The sequence below is a fragment of the Ranitomeya imitator genome, chromosome 5 (assembly GCF_032444005.1).
Source record: "Ranitomeya imitator isolate aRanImi1 chromosome 5, aRanImi1.pri, whole genome shotgun sequence".
Taxonomy (NCBI): domain Eukaryota; kingdom Metazoa; phylum Chordata; class Amphibia; order Anura; family Dendrobatidae; genus Ranitomeya; species Ranitomeya imitator.
This window is the reverse complement of record NC_091286.1, coordinates 130060304-130080312: the sequence shown is the minus strand read 5'-3', so window position 1 is coordinate 130080312 and position 20009 is coordinate 130060304. Positions and strand designations below refer to the sequence as shown.

The window sequence follows — 20009 nt, the reverse complement described above, 5'->3', positions numbered from 1 at the left end:
GGGTTAATGTCACTTTGCTATTGTAAGGTGACATTAAGCCAGATTAATAATGGAGAGGCGTCAATTCTGACACCTATCCATTAGTAATCCAATAGTATGAAATGGTTAATAAAACACACATTATTACAAAGTATTTTAATGAAATAAAGACACAGGTTGTTGTAATATTTTATTAGACTCTTAATCCACCTGAAGACCCTCGTTCTGTAAAAATGGAAAAATAAAAAATCAACAATATCCCATACCTGTTGTGAATTCTGTGGCAGAGCTCCCTCCTGTGGTCACAAGTGGTACTTCGGCTGATTCTCTCTGGGAGCTTCCGTTTGTGGAGGAAAGTGGTACTGCGGCTTCTGAGTTTCCTCCCTCAGGTGATCTGGTGAGGTCGTTAGGTGCTTCTCTACTTAACTCCACCTAATGCTTTGATCCATGCTTCCTGTCAATGTTCCAGTGTTGGACTTGTTTTTCCCTGGATCATTCCTGTGGCCTGCTGCTCTGCATAGCTAAGTTCTTCTTTGCTATTTGTTTGCTATTTTTTCTGTCCAGCTTGTCTAATTGTATTGCTGGAAGCTCTGGGACGCAAAGGGTGTACCTCCGTGCCGTTAGTTCGGTACGGAGGGTCTTTTTGCCCCCTTTGCGTGGTTTTCTTTAGGGTTTTGTGTAGACCGCAAAGTTATCTTTCCTATCCTCGCTCTGTTAAGAAAGTCGGGCCTCACTTTGCTGAATCTATTTCATCCCTACGTTTGTCTTTTCATCTTAACTCAGTCATTATATGTGGGGGGCTGCCTTTTCCTCTGGGGTATTTCTCTGAGGCAAGGTATGCTTATTTTCTATCTTCAGGCTAGTTAGTTTCTCAGGCTGTGCCGAGTTGCATAGGCGGAGTTAGGCGCAATCCACGGCTGCCTCTAGTGTTGTTTGGAGAGGATTAGGGATTGCGGTCTGCGGAGTTCCCACGTCTCAGAGCTCGTTCTATTGTTTTGGGTTATTGTCAGATCACTGTATGTGCTCTGACCGCTATGTCCATTGTGATACTGAATTGCCTATCACAACATATACCTTCCGTCGTTCAGTCTTATCCCACGATGTAAATCCATCTGAAGGGGTTAACTAATTTTACAAGCAGAAGCCTGTAAGCTTCTGCTTGTAAGCTAATGCAGCCACCCCTGCCTGTAAAACCCCAGTGAATGAATGGAATGTAGGTGAATGACCTGTAGTTACCTCGAGTTGCGGTGATGTGCCCTCTGCTGGATGTCCTCATATGAATTCGAGCCTGGGAAAATAATTCTGAAAAGTTCTTCCAGATGTGCCTTTTCTGGGGTGGCTGGGGGCAGATGTTTTTTTAGCCGGGGGAAGGGGGGCAATAACCATGGACCCTCTCCAGGCTATTAATATCTGCCCGATTTTTTTTTTCCGCGATTTAAGCCTTAAATTTAATAGCTAGAGCGCCCAAATTTTGCACATACACACTACTAACAGTAGTAGTGTGGAATATGCACAAAAAAGGATATGAGATGATATGCTGTATGTAAACCACGTCTCATATCATGTCGGGTTTGTGAAGGAGATGGCAAAAGCCGGCAATTGAATTACTGGCTTTTCTGCTATCTAGCGCTGGTATGTATGTATGTATGTATGTATGTATGTATGTCCCTGACATATATATGTGTATATATACCCATTCTGTGTGTATATATCTACTCTAATCTAACCTGTCAGTGTGATTTTACTGTACACCGCGCTGAATTGCTGGCTTTTCAAAGGACACCGGTGCGTAAAAATTGGACAGCACTCGCATGGTGCGAGTGCTGTGCGTTTTTTTTTTTTTGTCGAACCCATTGACTCGCATTGGCGAGTCTCGTCCGAGAATTGCAGCAATACGCAGCATGCTGCGATTTTTTTTATTTTTTTTTTCTCCGATTTCGGCTGAGAAAAAAATTGCAAATGAAGACACCTATTGACTAACATTGGTCCGAGTGCAATCCGATTTTTTTTGTTTTTTTTATCGGATTGCACTCGTCCGTTTTCCTCGCAAGTGGAAAGGAGCCCTTAGGCTGATGGAGCAGCACATGGTGAGGAAGAGCTGGTGAACCACCATGTTGAATGCTGCGTAGAGATCCAGGGGAATCTGCAGGAAGTAGCGATCATTAGATTTAGCTGTTAGATGTGGTGTGTAAATTTTTTATTTTTTATGGACTTCTTGATAACTTGTGAGGTGTCAGGAGTTCAGCAAAGGAATGTTGCCTTACAATTTCTCGTTTCTTGCTGTATTAGTCTTGCTTCCCATATGTTCTAGACCAGGTACATTCTGTTTATGATGACTATCCATTTCCAGAACTGACAATGAAGTGTCCCTACAACTTACCCTTGATGGCCCAGTGTAGAGCCGAAGCAAACCAGAGGCCACTTGGCTTGACACTGGCTGTGCACACACTGGTGCTGCGCTGATGGGAAGCTCACAACAGTTTGTCGTGAATTCTCCCTCTGCATTCTGCTATTTATAATCTTCTCTCGGGGAACTAAATGCTTCTACTTGCACATGCTGTGTGCAGTCTGCTCGCTTGTAATTTTCAGCACAATACAGAGCTATGTGAAACAGTGTTTTCTGCTATGGCGTCAGATGGTGCCTATTATTATCCTACATGTTCAGCATTTGGATGGTCTCCAGCTTAGGTCGCATCTCGTTTCTAGCAATGGAAATTCCTGCTGATGGCACCTACATATTTCATTGCTTACAAAGTGTCTGTTTTTATTTTTTTTTTTTTTTTGCTGTGAAAAGCATTTTCATGAAATCTTGATTTTAATAAGTAACAGCACCTACTCATATTTAGTGAATGCTTTCTTTGTGCATGTTTCCGGCTTCACTTTTGCCCATTGGATGTTGAATAAGATTTGCCCTGCAGTTCTTGTATATCTGATCTATTTTGACGTAGGCATGCTTGAGAATTTGGTTCTCTTCAGCCTCCCCAACCACGCTGGTTCCTGTGTATTTCAGAGAATGAATCTGTTGTGCATAGACATGCGATTGTTCTTAAGTGCTGTGCTAGTCACATTACTGTACAGCACAAAAGGAAAACAGAGAGATCCTGGCTTATTTTAAATTATGCTGAACCATAAATGGTATGGGGAAAAAAACTCTTAAAGGGAATCGGTCACATTATTTTGACTGACTCCAGCCCTGTAGTGGGCTATTTTCCAGTATCCCATGTGTGTCTGTGTGCGTATGATTAGAGTTAAGCGAATTTTTCAAAATTTGGTTCTGATTATGATCGTCTAATATTATTTTTTGCAATATTCGCTGAACGTCATTGGAGTTAATGGGTAGTAGAAATGAACGAATATGTTCAGAAACTATCATCAAACATAAATTCGACATGAATAGAGTACCAATATGGCAAATTCAGATTTGGCGCCTGATTCCAAACATATTCGCTCAACTGTTTAATGCCACACCAATCCCGCTGCTTGGAATTTATTTTAATGTAGTCGCTCAGGCGGTGTAATAGCTTTTTCTAGTTCTGTGGAGCAGCACTTTATTGAAGAACTATTAATAAAAGTTGTTGTTTTGCCAAACTACAAGTTGACGTTAGTGTTTGAGATACTGGGAAGCAACCTAATGCAGGGGTAATTCAGGGTCTAAAAATGACTTGGTTTCCTTTTTGAATAAGTTAATATAATTATTGACTTTTCTTGGTATCCTAGAGTGATTCCCATTTTAATCATTAGTGTATAAATTATTGCAAAATGCTTGCAAGAAAACGTCAGTTTTGCAATTTCCTTCCTAACATTGTGCACTCTGAAGAACTGAGCATTTTAATTTGCTACTTTCCTGCTTGTTGCCGGTTTCCTATGTGCTATACAGCATACAAGCACTGCTGACGCTGGCTGGATTTCTGCACGCTGCTGCAGCAGTTCAATTGTTGGCTTCATGGAAGGCTCCCCCTATTTAATAATTATAATAAATCGTGAATTATACACAACTGCTGGCTTTTCTATCGTACGATTAGCATATTGTGCACATTTTTTGTTCAAAATCATTGTATCCTTGTTTCCTTTCAGGAAGAAGAAATGCCAGAAGTAGAAATAGATATAGACGATCTTCTAGATGCGGCTAATGAAGAAGAACGGGTTGTCAAATTACAGGTACCGCATTCATACTTTTTTCACTATATAGTGTATGTAGAAATCAACCCCCCCCCCCCCCCCCCCCCCCCAAGTACCGTATATGGGAATAGTGTCATTGACTAAATAATATACAGAAGCATCCTACAAAAAAGTGTCACCTGATGGCAGCGTTCTTGTCAGTGTATGCTTATACCGCTGGAAACCATGGCATACCACATCCTGTAATGAAACCCCCTTACTGGTTTGATGTCTGACACTACTATTATTATTATTTTTTTTATTATTGTTTCATTGTTGTTGGCCATGATAAATCATTTAGCACAACATTGAAAAGGGAAATGCTGTTTAGGGGCCAACACACAGTTTTATCAATGGTTCTGATCACTTGTGCTTGGTAAACTATATATAGACTGGTAATACCAAAAGCCCTGGTTTAATTTGTCGCCCCCTTTTTTTTTTTTTTAATAGCACTCGTTCATACATCTGTTTTTCCTTGTCCTTTTTAAAGGGGATATCCAGGACTTTTATGGACAAACAAAAAAATGTGCCTCAGCATTAACAGTCAGGTAATTGCCGTTCTTCCCCAGCACAGAGCGGTCTCCTGCCGAAGATTCAGAAACCTCTGCTGACTTCACGTCTACAAAGCGGAGAAGTCTTTTTTTCTTGTCTGCTCTGTCAATGGGGGCGGGACTTCCAGTGTCATTCTAGTTGCCGGATCCCCGCTGCCTAACTAGGGGAGCTGGCTGTCAATCAGAAGTCCTACCCTATCGCGTCGGAGGCATAGGAATTCCCGGCAGGAGCATGTAACCGCTCTGTGTCAGGGAATAACGGCGCCATGCTCAACCAGCAGGTAAGCTACAATTACCTGCCTGTTAGTGCTTGGGTACATTTTTTTTTTTTTTCTTCTCCATATAGTTCCAGATATGCCCTTTTAAGCCCCAGTGTATCCATCCAGTTTAATCCGCTTTCATGAAGTTTGTTTGGTAATCATAATCTTTATTTTTATATAGCACTAACATATATTCTGCAGCACTTTACAGTTTGCACACATTATCGTCACTGTCCCAGATGGGGCTCACAATCTAAATTTCCTATCCGTATGTGTTTGTAATGTGGGAGGAAACCGCAGAACCCAGAGGAAACCCACAGAAACACGGGGAGAACATACAAACTCCTTGCAGATGTTGTCCTTGCTGGGATTTGAGCCCAGGACTCCCGTGCTGCAAGGCTGCAGTGCTAACCACTGAGCCACCGTGCCCATGGTTATCCAATCTGTAGGGAAGATATCGTCAGAAAATGACCTGTTCATTAAATTGGGGTGGGTTTTTTTTTTTTTTTTTCAAATTGTTAGTTCTTTTAATTTTTTAATAATAAAAAAAAAACTTGCATTGACTACTATACTACTAAGGCTTTTCAAGACTTTTTTTTTGTTTTTGTTTTTTTTCAGGAAACCTGTATACATTGTCACAACTGTCAATTTCAATATCTTTTATATTGATGAATCTAATGAGTTCGTTTGAGGCCTCCCTCGCTCACACTAACATATAAAATGACCGAGTACTTTGCTGTATTTTATCACATAGCACTCGGCGCAATGTTATACTATGGAGCAGCTCAGATCTGTGATTATTTTTGCATGCCTATTCAGCATCAGAAAACAGTCGCAGCATGCTGTGAATGCATCCCATGATCGGACCACACGCACCCATACAAGTTTTTGGGTGCATGAGAAACACTAGACTACATTTGGATGTCCAATTACCGTGGATTGTGGCAATGGAGGGGATGGAGAAACTACTTTCTCCAACTCCTCTGTATCTGTACTGCGATTCGCTCATGTGAGAGAATTTAAGCACAGTGCACCGACAGGACTCAGTCTGACAAAGTTTGAGCTGAGTGTCATTTGCATAATTGGCCCTAGTCCCTTGCACAAGGAAAGTGTGACTCCAGCCTAAAGGTCTCTGAAGGGAGTGGTGGGGGAGGTTCACCTCTGACATGGTATACTATGATGGATACTGTGTTATCAGCAGTGTATAGGGGTGTTATGCCTCATTTTAAGGCTGCTTCTACTGATAAGAGAACTACAGGACAGGTATTAGGAGTTGAAGAGAAAATGCCAATGGTCCGTGTAAAAACTGCAAGAGTATGAACTATGTTTTTAATGAAGATTGTGATGTGAAGACAAAAATTCACTGCCCAAATGTAGGGAACATTTTCTGATTACTTCCATTTTAATATTGGACACCTGTAGTTTGTTTTGTCTTCATTCATTGTATTTTCTCTTTTAGGAATCGTTAGTAGATTGCTACAAACCAACAGAGGTAATTATTGATTATGTATTTTTTAAATATTCTTCTAATTTGTGTTTTATAAAATGCCTTGCTCTAGCACAAGTGAGCTAATTGAAAAATTATGCCCTTTAATATAAACCAAAATGTAAAACCAATTTAGTTGACCTTGTACCTAGCTACGAATAATACTAGTTCATATATAGGAAAGTCAAACAAATTTGGTAAAACTTGAGGTTCAGTTTGCTTAAAATGATGCATTTTTGTGTAGGGATGTTCCCAAGTAAAATGGTGGTAGCTCTTAGAACCAGGTGTCCTATAGTGAGGAGAATAGGACAGTAATACAGGTCCATAGTCTAAAGTATGACCTTGGTCAAATCACTTGAAGGCGCTATTCCTCTAAGGTCATGCATTACACATTGTAGAACACACGTAATCCACTTGTATTATCACTTTCTCACCTCTATTTATGTACTGAAATGTTAAGCTAGCTGAACGGAGAGCTGATGTGCCATAATTCATCTCCAACATATAGACACCATTTATAACTTTTCTAAAATGTTATGTACAATACTTGCAGCTATCAGTGCCTGCATTTTAAAGGAATATTTAACTTTTTTTCTTTTTTAAAGAGGCACTGACAACTGCTATATGCTGCTTGTTTTACGGGTAGCATGCATCAGTCTGGATGTAGGGTTTAACCCCTTAAGCCCCGAGGGTGGTTTGCACGTTAATGACCGGGCCAATTTTTACAATTCTGACCACTGTCCCTTTATGAGGTTATAACTCTGGAACGCTTCAACGGATCTTGGCGATTCTGACATTGTTTTCTCGTGACATATTGTACTTCATTTTAGTAGTAACATTTATTCGATATAACTTGCGTTTATTTGTGAAAAAAACGGAAATTTGGCGAAAATTTTGAAAATTTCGCAATTTTCCAACTTTAAATTTTTATGCCCTTAAATCACAGAGATATGTCACGCAAAATACTTAATAAGTAACATTTCCCACATGTCTCCTTTACATCAGCACAATTTTGGAACCAAAATTTTTTTTTGTTAGGGAGTTATAAGGGTTCAATGTTGACCAGCAATTTCTCATTTTTACAACACCATTTTTTTTTAGGGACCACATCTCATTTGATGTCATTTTGAGGGGTCTATATGATAGAAAATACCCAAGTGTGACACCATTCTAAAAACTGCACCCCTCAAGGTGCTCAAAACCACATTCAAGAAGTTTATTAACCCTTCAGGGGTTTCACAGGAATTTTTGGAATGTTTAAATAAAAATGAATATTTAACTTTTTTTCACACAAAATTTATTTCAGCTCCAATTTGTTTTATTTTACCAAGGGTAACAGGATAAAATGGATGCCAAACATTGTTGTACAATCTGTACTGAGTACGCTGATACCCCATATGTGGGGGTAAACCACTGTTTGGGCGCATGGCAGAGCTCGGAAGGGAAGGAGCGCCATTTGACTTTTAAATGCAAAATTGACAGGAATTGAGATGGGACACCATGTTGCGTTTGGAGAGCCACTGATGTGCCTAAACATTGAAACCCCCCACAAGTGACACCATTTTGGAAAGTAGACACCCTAAGGAACTTATCTAGATGTGTGGTGACCACTTTGACCCACCAATTGCTTCACAGAAGTTTATAATGCAGAGCCGTAAAAATAAAAAATCATATTTTTTCACAAAAATGATCTTTTCGCCCCCAATTTTTTATTTTCCCAAGAGTAAGAGAAGAAATTGAACCTCAAAAATTGTTGGCCAATTTGTCCTGAGTACGCTGATACCCCGTATATGGGTGTAAACCATTGTTTGGGCTTATGGCAGAGCTCGGAAGGGAAGGAGCGCCATTTTACTTTTCAATGCAAAATTGACTGGAATTGAGATGGGATGCCATGTTGCGTTTGGAGAGCCCCTGATGTGCCTAAACATTGAAATCCCCACAAGTGACACCATTTTGGAAAGTAGACCCCTTAAGGAACTTATCTAGAGGTGTGGTGAGCACTTTGACCCAACAAGTGCTTCACAGAAGTTTATAATGCAGAGCCGTAAAAATAAAAAATCATATTTTTTCACAAAAATAATCTTTTCGCCACCAATTTTTTATTTTCCCAAGGGTAAGAGAAGAAATTAGACCACAAAAGTTGTTGTGCAATTTGTCCTGAGTGCGACGATACCCCATATGTGGGGGTAAACCACTGTTTGGGCGCATGGCAGAGCTCGGAAGGAAAGGAGCGCCATTTGACTTTTCAATGCAAAATTGACTGGAATTGAGATGGGACGCCATGTTGCGTTTGGAGAGCCCCTGATGTGCCTAAACATTGGAACCCCTCACAAGTGACACCATTTTGGAAACTAGACCCTCTAAGGAACTTATCTAGATGTGTTTTGAGAGCTTTGAACCCCCAAGTGTTTCACTACAGTTTATAACGCAGAGCCGTTAAAATAAATTTATTTTTTTTTCGCAAAAATTTTTTAGCCCCCAGTTTTGTATTTTCACAAGGGTAACATAATAAATTGGACCCCAAAAGTTGTTGTCCAATTTGTCCTGAGTACGCTGATACCCCATATGTGGGGGGGAACCACTGTTTGGGCGCATGGCAGAGCTCGGAAGGGAAGGAGCGCCATTTGGAATGCAGACTTAGATGGATTGGTCTGCAGGAGTCACGTTGCATTTGCAGAGCCCCTGATGTACCCAAACAGTACAAACCCCCCACAAGTGACCCCATATTAGAAACTAGACCTCCCATGGAACTTATCTAGATGTGTTGTGAGAACTTTGAACCCCTAAGTGTTTCACTACAGTTTATAACGCAGACCCGTGAAAATAAAAATTCTTTTTTTTTTCACAAAAATGATTTTTTAGCCCCCAGCTTTGTATTTTTACAAGGGTAACAGAATAAATTGGACCCCAAAAGTTGTTGTTCAATTTGTCCTGAGTACGCTGATACCCCATATGTGGGGGGGAACCACTGTTTGGGCTCATGGCAGAGCTCGGAAGGGAAGGAGCGCCATTTGGAATGCAGACTTAGATGGATTGGTCTGCAGGCGTCACGTTGCATTTGCAGAGCCCCTGATGTACCCAAACAGTAGAAACCACCCACAAGTGACCCCATATTGGAAACTAGACCTCCCATGGAACTTATCTAGATGTGTTGTGAAAACTTTGAACCCCCAAGTGTTTCACTACAGTTTACAACGCAGAGCCGTGAAAATAAAAATCCTTTTTTTTTCCCACAAAAATGATTTTTAGCCCCCCAAATTTTTATTTTCCCAAGGATAACAAGAGAACTTGGACCCAAAAAGTTGTTGTCCAATTTGTCTCGAGTACGCTGATACCCCATATGTTGGGGTAAACCCCTGTTTGGGCGCACGGGAGAGCTCGGAAGTGAAGGAGCACTGTTTTACTTTTTCAATGCAGAATTGGCTGGAATTGAGATCGGACGCCATGTCGCGTTTGGAGAGCCCCTGATGTGTCTAAACAGTGGAAACCCCCCAATTATAAATGAAACCCTAATCCAAACGCACCACTAACCCTAATCCCAACTGTAACCCTAACCACACACCTAACCCAGACACACCCCTAATTCTAATCCCAACCCTAATCCCAACCGTAAATGTAATCCAAACCCTAACCCTAGCCCCAACCCTAGCCCTAACCCTAACCGGAAAATGGAAATAAATACATTTTTTTTAATTTTATTATTTTTCCCTAAGGCTAGGTTCACATTGCGTTAGGGAAATCCGTTTAGCACTAGCGGATTGCGCTAACACAATGTCTTTTTAGGTGTCGTGTTTAGTGGTCGCGTTAACGTCCCCGCTCTGGAAGATCGGGGATCGGACCTCGGGCGCGCCGCGGACGCTGCAAGCAGCGTCTGAGGCGCGCCACAAAAGAATGGCACCTTGCTAGCGCGAGCCGAAAATGGCACGCTCTAGCGATGCGCTACACCTGAAAATCACATTGCTGTCAATGGTTGTGCTAACGGACCCGTTGCACGGCGTTAATTGTGACATTTTCGCCGTGCAACGCTGTCCGTTAGCGTTAACCCATTAACGCAATGTGAACCTAGCCTAACTAAGGGGGTGATGAAGGGGGGTTTGATTTACTTTTATAGCGAGTTTTTTAGCGGATTTTTATGATTGGCAGCCGTCACACACTAAAAGACGCTTTTTATAGCAAAAAAGTTTTTGCGTCTCCACATTTTGAGACCTATAATTTTTCCATATTTTGGTCCACAGAGTCATGTGAGGTCTTGTTTTTTGCGGGACGAGTTGACGTTTTTATCGGTTACATTTTCGGACACGTGACAGTTTTTGATCGCTTTTTATTCCGATTTTTTTGTGAGGCAGAATGACCAAAAACCAGCTATTCATGAATTTCTTTTGGGGGAGGCGTTTATACCGTTCCGCGTTTGGTAAAATTGATGAAGCAGTTTTATTCTTCGGGTCAGTACGATTACAGCGACACCTCATTTATATCATTTTTTTTATGTTTTGGCGCTTTTATACGATAAAAGCTATTTTATAGAAAAAGTAATTATTTTGGCATCGCTTTATTCAGAGGACTATAACTTTTTTATTTTTTTGGTTATGATGCTATATGGCGGCTCGTTTTTTGCGGGACAAGATGACGTTTTCAGAGGTAACATGGTTATTTATATCCGTCTTTTTGATCGCGTGTTATTCCACTCTTTGTTCAGCGTTATGATAATAAAGCGTTGTTTTTTGGCTCGTTTTTTTTTTTTTTTTCTTACGGTGTTCACTGAAGGGGTTAACTAGTGGGCCAGTTTTATAGGTCGGGTCGTTACGGACGCGGCGATACTAAATATGTGTACTTTTATTGTTTTTTTGTTTTTTTTTTATGTAAAGAAATGTATTTATGGGAATAATATTTTTTTTTTTTCTGCTTTATTTAGGAATTTTTTTTTTATTTTCTTTTTTTACAAGTGTGGAAATTTTTTTTTTTACTTTTTCACTTTGTCCCAGGGGGGGACATCACAGATCACCGATCTGACAGTGTGCACAGCACTCTATCAGATCGGTGATCTGACATACAGCCGGGCAGGATTAGAGCTGCAGCTGCAGCCTGATCCTGACCCGGAAGTGCTCCCTGCAGGACCCGGATGCAGCCCGGCGGCCATTTTGGATCCGGGGACTGCAGGGAGAAGACGCTCGGTACACGGTGAGCACATCACCGTGTACCGATCGTCTCAGGGAAGCCCGCAGGGAGCCCCCTCCCTGCGCGATGCTTCCCTGCACCGCCGGCACACCGCGATCATCTTTGATCGCGGTGTGCCGGGGGTTAATGTGCCGGGAGCGGTCCGTGACCGCTCCTGGCACATAGTGCCGGATGTCAGCTGCGATAGGCAGCTGACACCCGGCCGCGATCGGCCGCGCTCCCCCCGTGAGCGCGGCCGATCGCATATGACGTACTATCCCGTCCATGGGAATTAAGTCCCAGGTCACCTGGACGGGATAGTACGTCATATGGGATTAAGGGGTTAAAGTAGGTATATTTGACTGTGAAACACTGTGGCGTTTCAGAGAAAAATATACATTAGAAGCTGCAAGCAACCAAGCATATGGGCAACTAGGAGAAAAAAAAGCTTCTCCCACCCATGGCCAAGGCTTGGCAGGTCTCTACACATGCAGGCCGAAAACCCATCAAACAAGGGGGTGGGGGGTCGGAGAAGACACTTGAGACCAGCCTCTCCTATTATTATCCTGTGCTTTGGTCCATGGTGGCTTTCAAAGTGTTTTTGGTTTCTTTTGTTTTTTTTTTCTCAAACACTGCAGTGTGTTAGGGTAAGTTCACACAGGACGTTTTTGCTGCATTTTTTATGCTAATTTTCAGCTGCTTTTTACAATACCAGCAAAGCCTATGATATTTCAGAAATCTCATGCACACACATTATTTTTTTGTGTGATCAGTATTTTGTGCTTTCCTGTGTTTTTGGGCATGGAGCATGTCACTTCTTTCAGTGTTTTTGCTGCCTTTTTTCACCCATTGACTTGAATGGGTGTTGAAGAAAAAAACGCCGCAGAAATGCAGGTATCATTATGTGCTGCGTTTTTGCTGCTGAAATTCCAAGGACATTAGCAAGAACAAAGAGGGGGAAAAAAAACATACCCAAAAAAAACCTCACCAAATACACAACAAAAAAACGCACCTAAACCTGTGTTTTGACACAGCTTCTTTCCTGTCAGAAGATCAGGTTTTGCTGCAGAAAAAAAAGCAGCAAAAACGCCCTGTGTGAACTTACCCTTAGTCACAAGTACCTGGCTGAAATCATACAGCAGAGCCCGATATATGCAACCCATGAATCAGGCAGCATGAATCTGCTTTACACATATGGGCGTTATTTTTATTTTTTTTTATTGAAGAGCACGTACAGGTTTAAATGACACTGTTACTTTGTATACACGGTTTCATTCACCAGTGTGTAAATTACTCATACTTTATTGGGTTCTGATGAGCCCAACTGTGATAACAAAATCTGAGCGCTGAAAGCAATGCAGGCTGCGGAGTTCCTAGCTTTTGCGGTTCATGAGTCTGATTTGGGATTCTGCTTCTAAAACCATGCTATCAGTTTGGAGATGTGACAACTGGGTTATTTTTGTTCCAAGCTTCTGTACATTGCAGATTTCCATCTGTCATTAAAATTCTTTCCAGTTGTAATAGTATTGTTATAAAAAAAATATTTGTATGTCTTCCCTTAACTAAATAGAAATACAAGAATGAGTGTTTAGTTAAAGGCAGAAAAATGCATGGTTTAATGACTATAGCTGAATAATTTAGTATTTGACCTTATATGCATAAGATTTGAATTAATGGTGCAGTGTAGCTATAAAGATGGGAGAAGAAAATACAGGTCCTTCTCAAAAAATTAGCATATAGTGTTAAATTTCATTATTTACCATAATGTAATGATTACAATTAAACTTTCATATATTATAGATTCATTATCCACCAACTGAAATTTGTCAGGTCTTTTATTGTTTTAATACTGATGATTTTGGCATACAACTCCTGATAACCCAAAAAACCTGTCTCAATAAATTAGCATATTTCACCCATCCAATCAAATAAAAGTGTTTTTTAATAACAAACAAAAAAAAACCAACAAATAATAATGTTCAGTTATGCACTCAATACTTGGTCGGGAATCCTTTGGCAGAAATGACTGCTTCAATGCGGCGTGGCATGGAGGCAATCAGCCTGTGACACTGCTGAGATGTTATGGAGGCCCAGGATGCTTCAATAGCGGCCTTAAGCTCATCCAGAGTGTTGGGTCTTGCGTCTCTCAACTTTCTCTTCACAATATCCCACAGATTCTCTATGGGGTTCAGGTCAGGAGAGTTGGCAGGCCAATTGAGCACAGTAATACCATGGTCAGTAAACCATTTACCAGTGGTTTTGGCACTGTGAGCAGGTGCCAGGTCGTGCTGAAAAATGAAATCTTCATCTCCATAAAGCATTTCAGCCGATGGAAGCATGAAGTGCTCCAAAATCTCCTGATAGCTAGCTGCATTGACCCTGCCCTTGATGAAACACAGTGGACCAACACCAGCAGCTGACATGGCACCCCACACCATCACTGACTGTGGGTACTTGACACTGGACTTCAGGCATTTTGGCATTTCCTTCTCCCCAGTCTTCCTCCAGACTCTGGCACCTTGATTTCCGAAAAAATTTGCTTTCATCAGAAAAAAGTACTTGGGACCACTTAGCAACAGTCCAGTGCTGCTTCTCTGTAGCTCAAAAGTGGCTTTACCTGGGGAATGCGCCACCTGTAGCCCATTTCCTGCACACGCCTGTGCACGGTGGCTCTGGATGTTTCCACACCAGACTCAGTCCACTGCTTCCTCAGGTTCCCCAAGGTCTGGAATCGGTCCTTCTCCACAATCTTCCTCAGGGTCCGGTCTCCTCTTCTCGTTGTACAGCGTTTTCTGCCACATTGTTTCCTTCCAACAGACTTACCATTGAGGTGCCTTGATACAGCACTCTGGGAACAGCCTATTTGTTGAGAAATTTCTTTCTGGGTCTTACCCTCTTGCTTGAGGGTGTCAATGATGGCCTTCTTGACATCTGTCAGGTCGCTAGTCTTACCCATGATGGGGGTTTTGAGTAATGAACCAGGCAGGGAGTTTATAAAAGCCTCAGGTATCTTTTGCATGTGTTTAGAGTTAATTAGTTGATTCAGAAGATTAGGGTAATAGGTCGTTTAGAGAACCTTTTCTTGATATGCTAATTTATTGAGACAGGTTTTTTGGGTTATCAGGAGTTGTATGCCAAAATCATCAGTATTAAAACAATAAAAGACCTGACAAATTTCAGTTGGTGGATAATGAATCTATAATATATGAAAGTTTAATTGTAATCATTACATTATGGTAAATAATGAAATTTAACACTATATGCTAATTTTTTGAGAAGGACCTGTAATAAAGTGAAATTCAACAAAACAAAGCAGATGGAATACTAAGTTGTCATCCAAATTTATAGAGTACATAATAAAAAAAAAACTTGCTCCCATACAATCTTATATTCATTGATTTCTAGGTTTTTGTTGCGTTTTGCACTTTTTCCCTGTTGCAAAATGTGCAGACTAAAATAAAAAATCAAGCACTCCATGTATTTAGACTTAGAATTCATACATGAAGTAAGACAACACTGCAAAAACAAATTAAAACAGATTACTCTTTAAGCACATGAAAATACAAAGTTTCTTAATTTTCAAGTGTACTATTGTTATACGGTATATATCTTTGAAATCTGTTTTTTTTTCTCTACCAGAATTGTTCAGTCATTATCAAAATTCTCAATTGTGATGTATAATCTGTATTCAGTGAAGACACTCTCCCATTCCTGAGATAGGAGATAGCGGCTACTGATGAGATTCCGTCTTCACTGAAAACTGATTATACATCAGAATTGAGAATTTTGATAATGACCAATTCTGGCAGAGAAGGCAGCAGATTTCACAGATGTTACAAAGTTTCTTATTTTCAGGTGTACTATTGATTTATGAAATAAAGAGTAACAGTCATTTTAATTTTTAAGTTCTTGTAGAATTTCTATAGCAGAGAGGTGGGGATTTTTCCAAAGCGGCCACATGAGCTACTGTGACTGTTGTGGAGGGCTGAACTTAATTCTCAATATTAAGGGATACAAATCAATGTAAAACTAAACTAGTCAGACTTAATTCTGCTTATTAATTGCTGCTAATACATATTAAAACAGACCGCACTGTGACATGTATTATCTGTAGCAGCTAATTACAGAGGATCACTTATTTTGAACAACGGCTCTTAATTGGTGATGAGCGAGTGTACTCATTACTTGGGTTTTCCCGAGCACGCTCAGGTGACATCCGAGTATTTGACTGCTCAGAGATTGTCTTCATCTCCACAGCTGAATGATTTACAGCTATTAGCCAGCTTGATTACATGTGGGGATTCCCTAGCAACCAGGCAACCCCCACATGTACTCAGCCTGGCTACTAGCTGTAAATTATTCAGCTGCCATGATGAAAACGAAATCTCCGAGCAGTCATAAATACTCGTAGGTCACCCAAGCGTGCTCGGGAAAACCCGAGCAATGAGTACTCACTCATCACTACCCTTAATACAATTATGCCCCGCAGTTCCCACACTGCCTCACTACAGTATTATGTCCCCACAGCCCCCCAAGAATATCCACACGTAGCTATTTTAGGGTATGTTTCCACATTTAGTATTTGCTGCGGATTGGGCGCTGTGTACATTTTATGAAATCCCATCTCCACTATGCGCAAAGATGCAGGTGGCAGACCGGCGTATACACACATGTGGCTCAGTCTCCGCAAGATAAGTAGCATCCTATGTATAGGATGCGGTGACTTTGCATGTGTTCAATGAACACATATGGAATCGCTTTGCGCACAAAAGCCGACAGCGCTTTGGACGGAGCCGGTATGTGCTGCGTCCAAAGCGCTGCCTTTGCGGAATGTGGAAACATAGACTAATACAGTATTCTGCCTCATGCAGAATGATGTACCCACACATCCACTCACTTAGAAAGATGTCTGAATATAGCCCCTTACACAATATTGTCAACACCCCTCCCCCAACACCTCCTGCAGAATGATGTGTAAAAATAAAAAAAGCTATTCCCTTTTGCATGTCCCCCTGCAGCTCCGTGTACTGAGGCACGATGTAGTGATGCCATCACGCCTGCTGCTCTCTCAAATGCAGTGGCTCAATGATGGAGCATGGCCTGTCTTATTATATTCCCTGGTATCTGCATTCCAAAGAAGCAGATATCGGTGAAGGAGAGACGCCGGCGACCAGCGACTGCTTATAATAATAATAATCTTTATTTTTATATAGCGCTAACATATTCCGCAGCGCACACATTATCATCACTGTCCCCAATGGGGCTCACAATCTATAATCCCTATCAGTATGTCTTTGGAATGTGGGAGGAAACCGGAGTGCCCGGAGGAAACCCACGCAAACACGGAGAGAACATACAAACTCTTTGCAGATGTTGTCCTGGGTGGGATTAGAACCCATGACTCGAGCGCTGCAAGGCTGCAGTGCTAACCACTGCGCCACCGTGCTGCCCACAAAGCCCTTGGGCTGTTCCCGTGCAGACCACACTTTGCCCAAGTCTAATCTAGTGCATTGATGTAGAAAATGGGTATTAGATATGTTATCTAACTTCTATCGTAGCATTTCTAGATTTTGGGTATTTACATAAAATCATTGTCTTGGCCTCAATTTATACTTTATCCGAAACAGGGCATATAACTTGCTTCGATAAAGTAATTTTTGTATGGTTTCCAGCATAGATTTCCCTATTCAATAGACTTCTGATACACTTAATTGCATTGCACCCATAATTCTTGAGATGACTCAACAGATTTCCCCTCGACACCCCCCACCCCCCTCACATACACATGAGTTTAATTGGAGGAGCGCTGCTAGGCACCCCTAATGGTGGCTAATCATGCAGGAAAACAAGAGGATCCGGCATTGAAATTCAACATGCCTCACACCTTTGTGTTGGTCAGCACGTAGTCTTCCAGACTTGCAAGAATTGTTTGGCCTCATTTTCTCATATGTATGGCACAGTTTGAGAAAGTAGCATTACTTATTCCAGCAGCAGTGACAAGAGTGGAAGGTTGAGCATTCGTTAGAACTGAAATGTGGGTAAAAAAAAGTGCATATGAAAAATTACGAGTTTACATTTTCTTAACTGTAATTTAGTTTAGGCCTAAAAAGCCCCTCTGATTTATCTGATGTACTGTAACATATATCCAAACTTCGACATGTGGTTAATGTTAATTTTGTTTTTTCGTCTTTTTTTTTTTTTTCTTCACCCTATAGGATTTTATCAACCAACTTTTGTCCAGGATACAAGGCATGCGGAAACTGAGTCCACCTCAAAAAAAAGATATATAAGTTGGTCATGACCACTTCTGTTGCAAAAGAAACAAGACCACAAGCTTTTTCAAGTCAACTTTCTTAAGAACTCTACATATTGCTGTTTTATGGTGGGTGGGATATACCAAGATGTAGTTCTTAACAGAATACTTGTTTTTGTGGTAGTTTATTAAAAATTTATTGATTACAATTTTTTTGGGGGGAGGGGGAATTGTCAATTATGTTTGGAACTGCCCTTTAAAAATATAATTCAACTGTTTTAAAGCATTGGGGATGTTTATGTAAGAAATGCAGCAGTGAAGTATTTCTCACCTTTTGTGGATCCAATCTTCGATCCAGAGTTGCAAGATTTACTCTATTCGGATCTGTTCACATGGACTTATCCCATCAGCCTGATTCTGATGTTTAATGTGGAAGGCTACAGTAGTCTAGGCATAAACACGCCAGAATTATAGCTAGTACTCCAGTATTTGGTTCTCCTCTATAGCCTAGTCTCTTCATAGGAGTAGTTATCGTCATGGTGGACTTGAGTAGCTGTATTCTTCAGGTGCACGGTCTTTCTTCTCAATGGCTACCATGTAACTTTATTTTGCAGCAGCCACCAAAGAAGGCTGTTTGCTGTAAGCCTGGCAATTGTATTTTATATTTAATATACGGTACGTTCTTCTGACATGGAAACTTACGGTATGTTGTATTGGCATAACCTAAAAATTGCAAACCAGACTGCAGTTCCCAAATAAACACAAAATAAAAAAATTATTGCATTTGGATTTACACAACTTTAAATTCTATGCAAAATACGATAGTAAATCTAACCAACACAGGCTTTCCTTTTGCAGTCTGAATACTTGCAGCATTCTTAAAAATATTATTTTTTTTTAATGCCCATACAACTAAATCTCTGTAGTGGATTTTTGCCATTCTGGCCCTCTATCTGTGTCAGATTGGCTTTTTTTTTAACTACTTTATCTTTCTTTCATGGAGATGCGAATAAGGGCAAACACTGTAATGGGTTTACTCCAATACCTCTGAATATTTTCATTTCTTTTGTTACAGATACAAGTGTCTTTCAGAACATAGAAATTAGTGGTTGTACGTGTGGATGTTTCCTTTAGAAAAAAAAATCAATTTTTACATTATGTTGCCAAAGGGGGTACCTTTTTTATCCACAATCATAAGGACCTTTCAGGTTTACAATTCATTTCATCGTTAACATGGGGTAAGGTTATTACCAGCACTTTATTGAAGATATTTGAAATGATGTTAAAGAGGATGTATCACAAATTCCATGAGATTGAGGTGAAGATGATGGCAATCATATTATTATAATTTTATTTTTTTGTGGGAAATAACGACCTGAATACTTTTCTAGACACAGGTCTCAGAATTGCTGATACACCCTCTTTAACAGCTTTAAAGCACTGCGATAAAAATAGGCTTGTTCTGTAATGCTTCTATGGTTCTGCCAAAGTTAAATGATTTTATAGCAATATTTGCAAGGTTGACCCATAGTGCAACTTTTTGTGTGTGTGTGATATGGTAGTATAACTTTAATTTTTTTCCTCGCATAGGAATATCGCACAGAAGCCAATGCCAATAAAGCATTATATGTAAACGGTGCTCTTTAGAATGTTTTTTTTTTCAAATGGATACATTTCCAGTGTTCCTTACTGACAAATTTTATTTAGTTTTATTTTGTATTGTTGATCATTTTATTTACAAGATATTTGCTGAAATAAAACACTGACTGTGTCAAATTGTAATTTGTCTGCTTTTTATTTTATTAGTATTGATTTAATCAGCAATGTGGGATAATAAGGCAAACTTTGACCAAAATTAACCTCGACATGATATACATTTATTTTAATATGTTAAATGCCTGTGCCAGACTCTTGGCGGCATTTAGCAAGCACTGGCAGAGTGGCGCTTCATTCTTTGTGCCTGTGACTAAGATTGCGGGGTTGCCGATAGGTTGCAATGACACACTAGTCTGACAAATACAGGAGACTGGTCATAACAAGCAGAGTTAAACTGTCATTCATAGGAGACCGACTTTCTCTATACATAGCAGTGCATTTATATATATTTAGTCCGTAAAAGTAGGCAGTGTTAATAAAATAAATAAATAAAAAAAAATTATATTATAAAA

The 20009-nt window shown here is 40.4% G+C and overlaps 1 protein-coding gene across 1 annotated transcript in view; it reads left to right on the top strand.

Annotated features, from left to right (window-relative positions):
- PPP1R14C (protein phosphatase 1 regulatory inhibitor subunit 14C) overlaps nucleotides 1–19623 on the top strand; it is a 111891-nt gene extending 92268 nt beyond the window's left edge. Inside the window, exons 2-4 of the mRNA XM_069769148.1 lie at nucleotides 4054–4137; nucleotides 6408–6440; nucleotides 17804–19623. Of these exons, the coding sequence (XP_069625249.1) occupies nucleotides 4054–4137; nucleotides 6408–6440; nucleotides 17804–17878 (192 nt within the window). The 3' untranslated portion in view covers nucleotides 17879–19623. The remainder of the gene's footprint in view (nucleotides 1–4053; nucleotides 4138–6407; nucleotides 6441–17803) is intronic.
- Nucleotides 19624–20009: the final 386 nt, after the last annotated feature.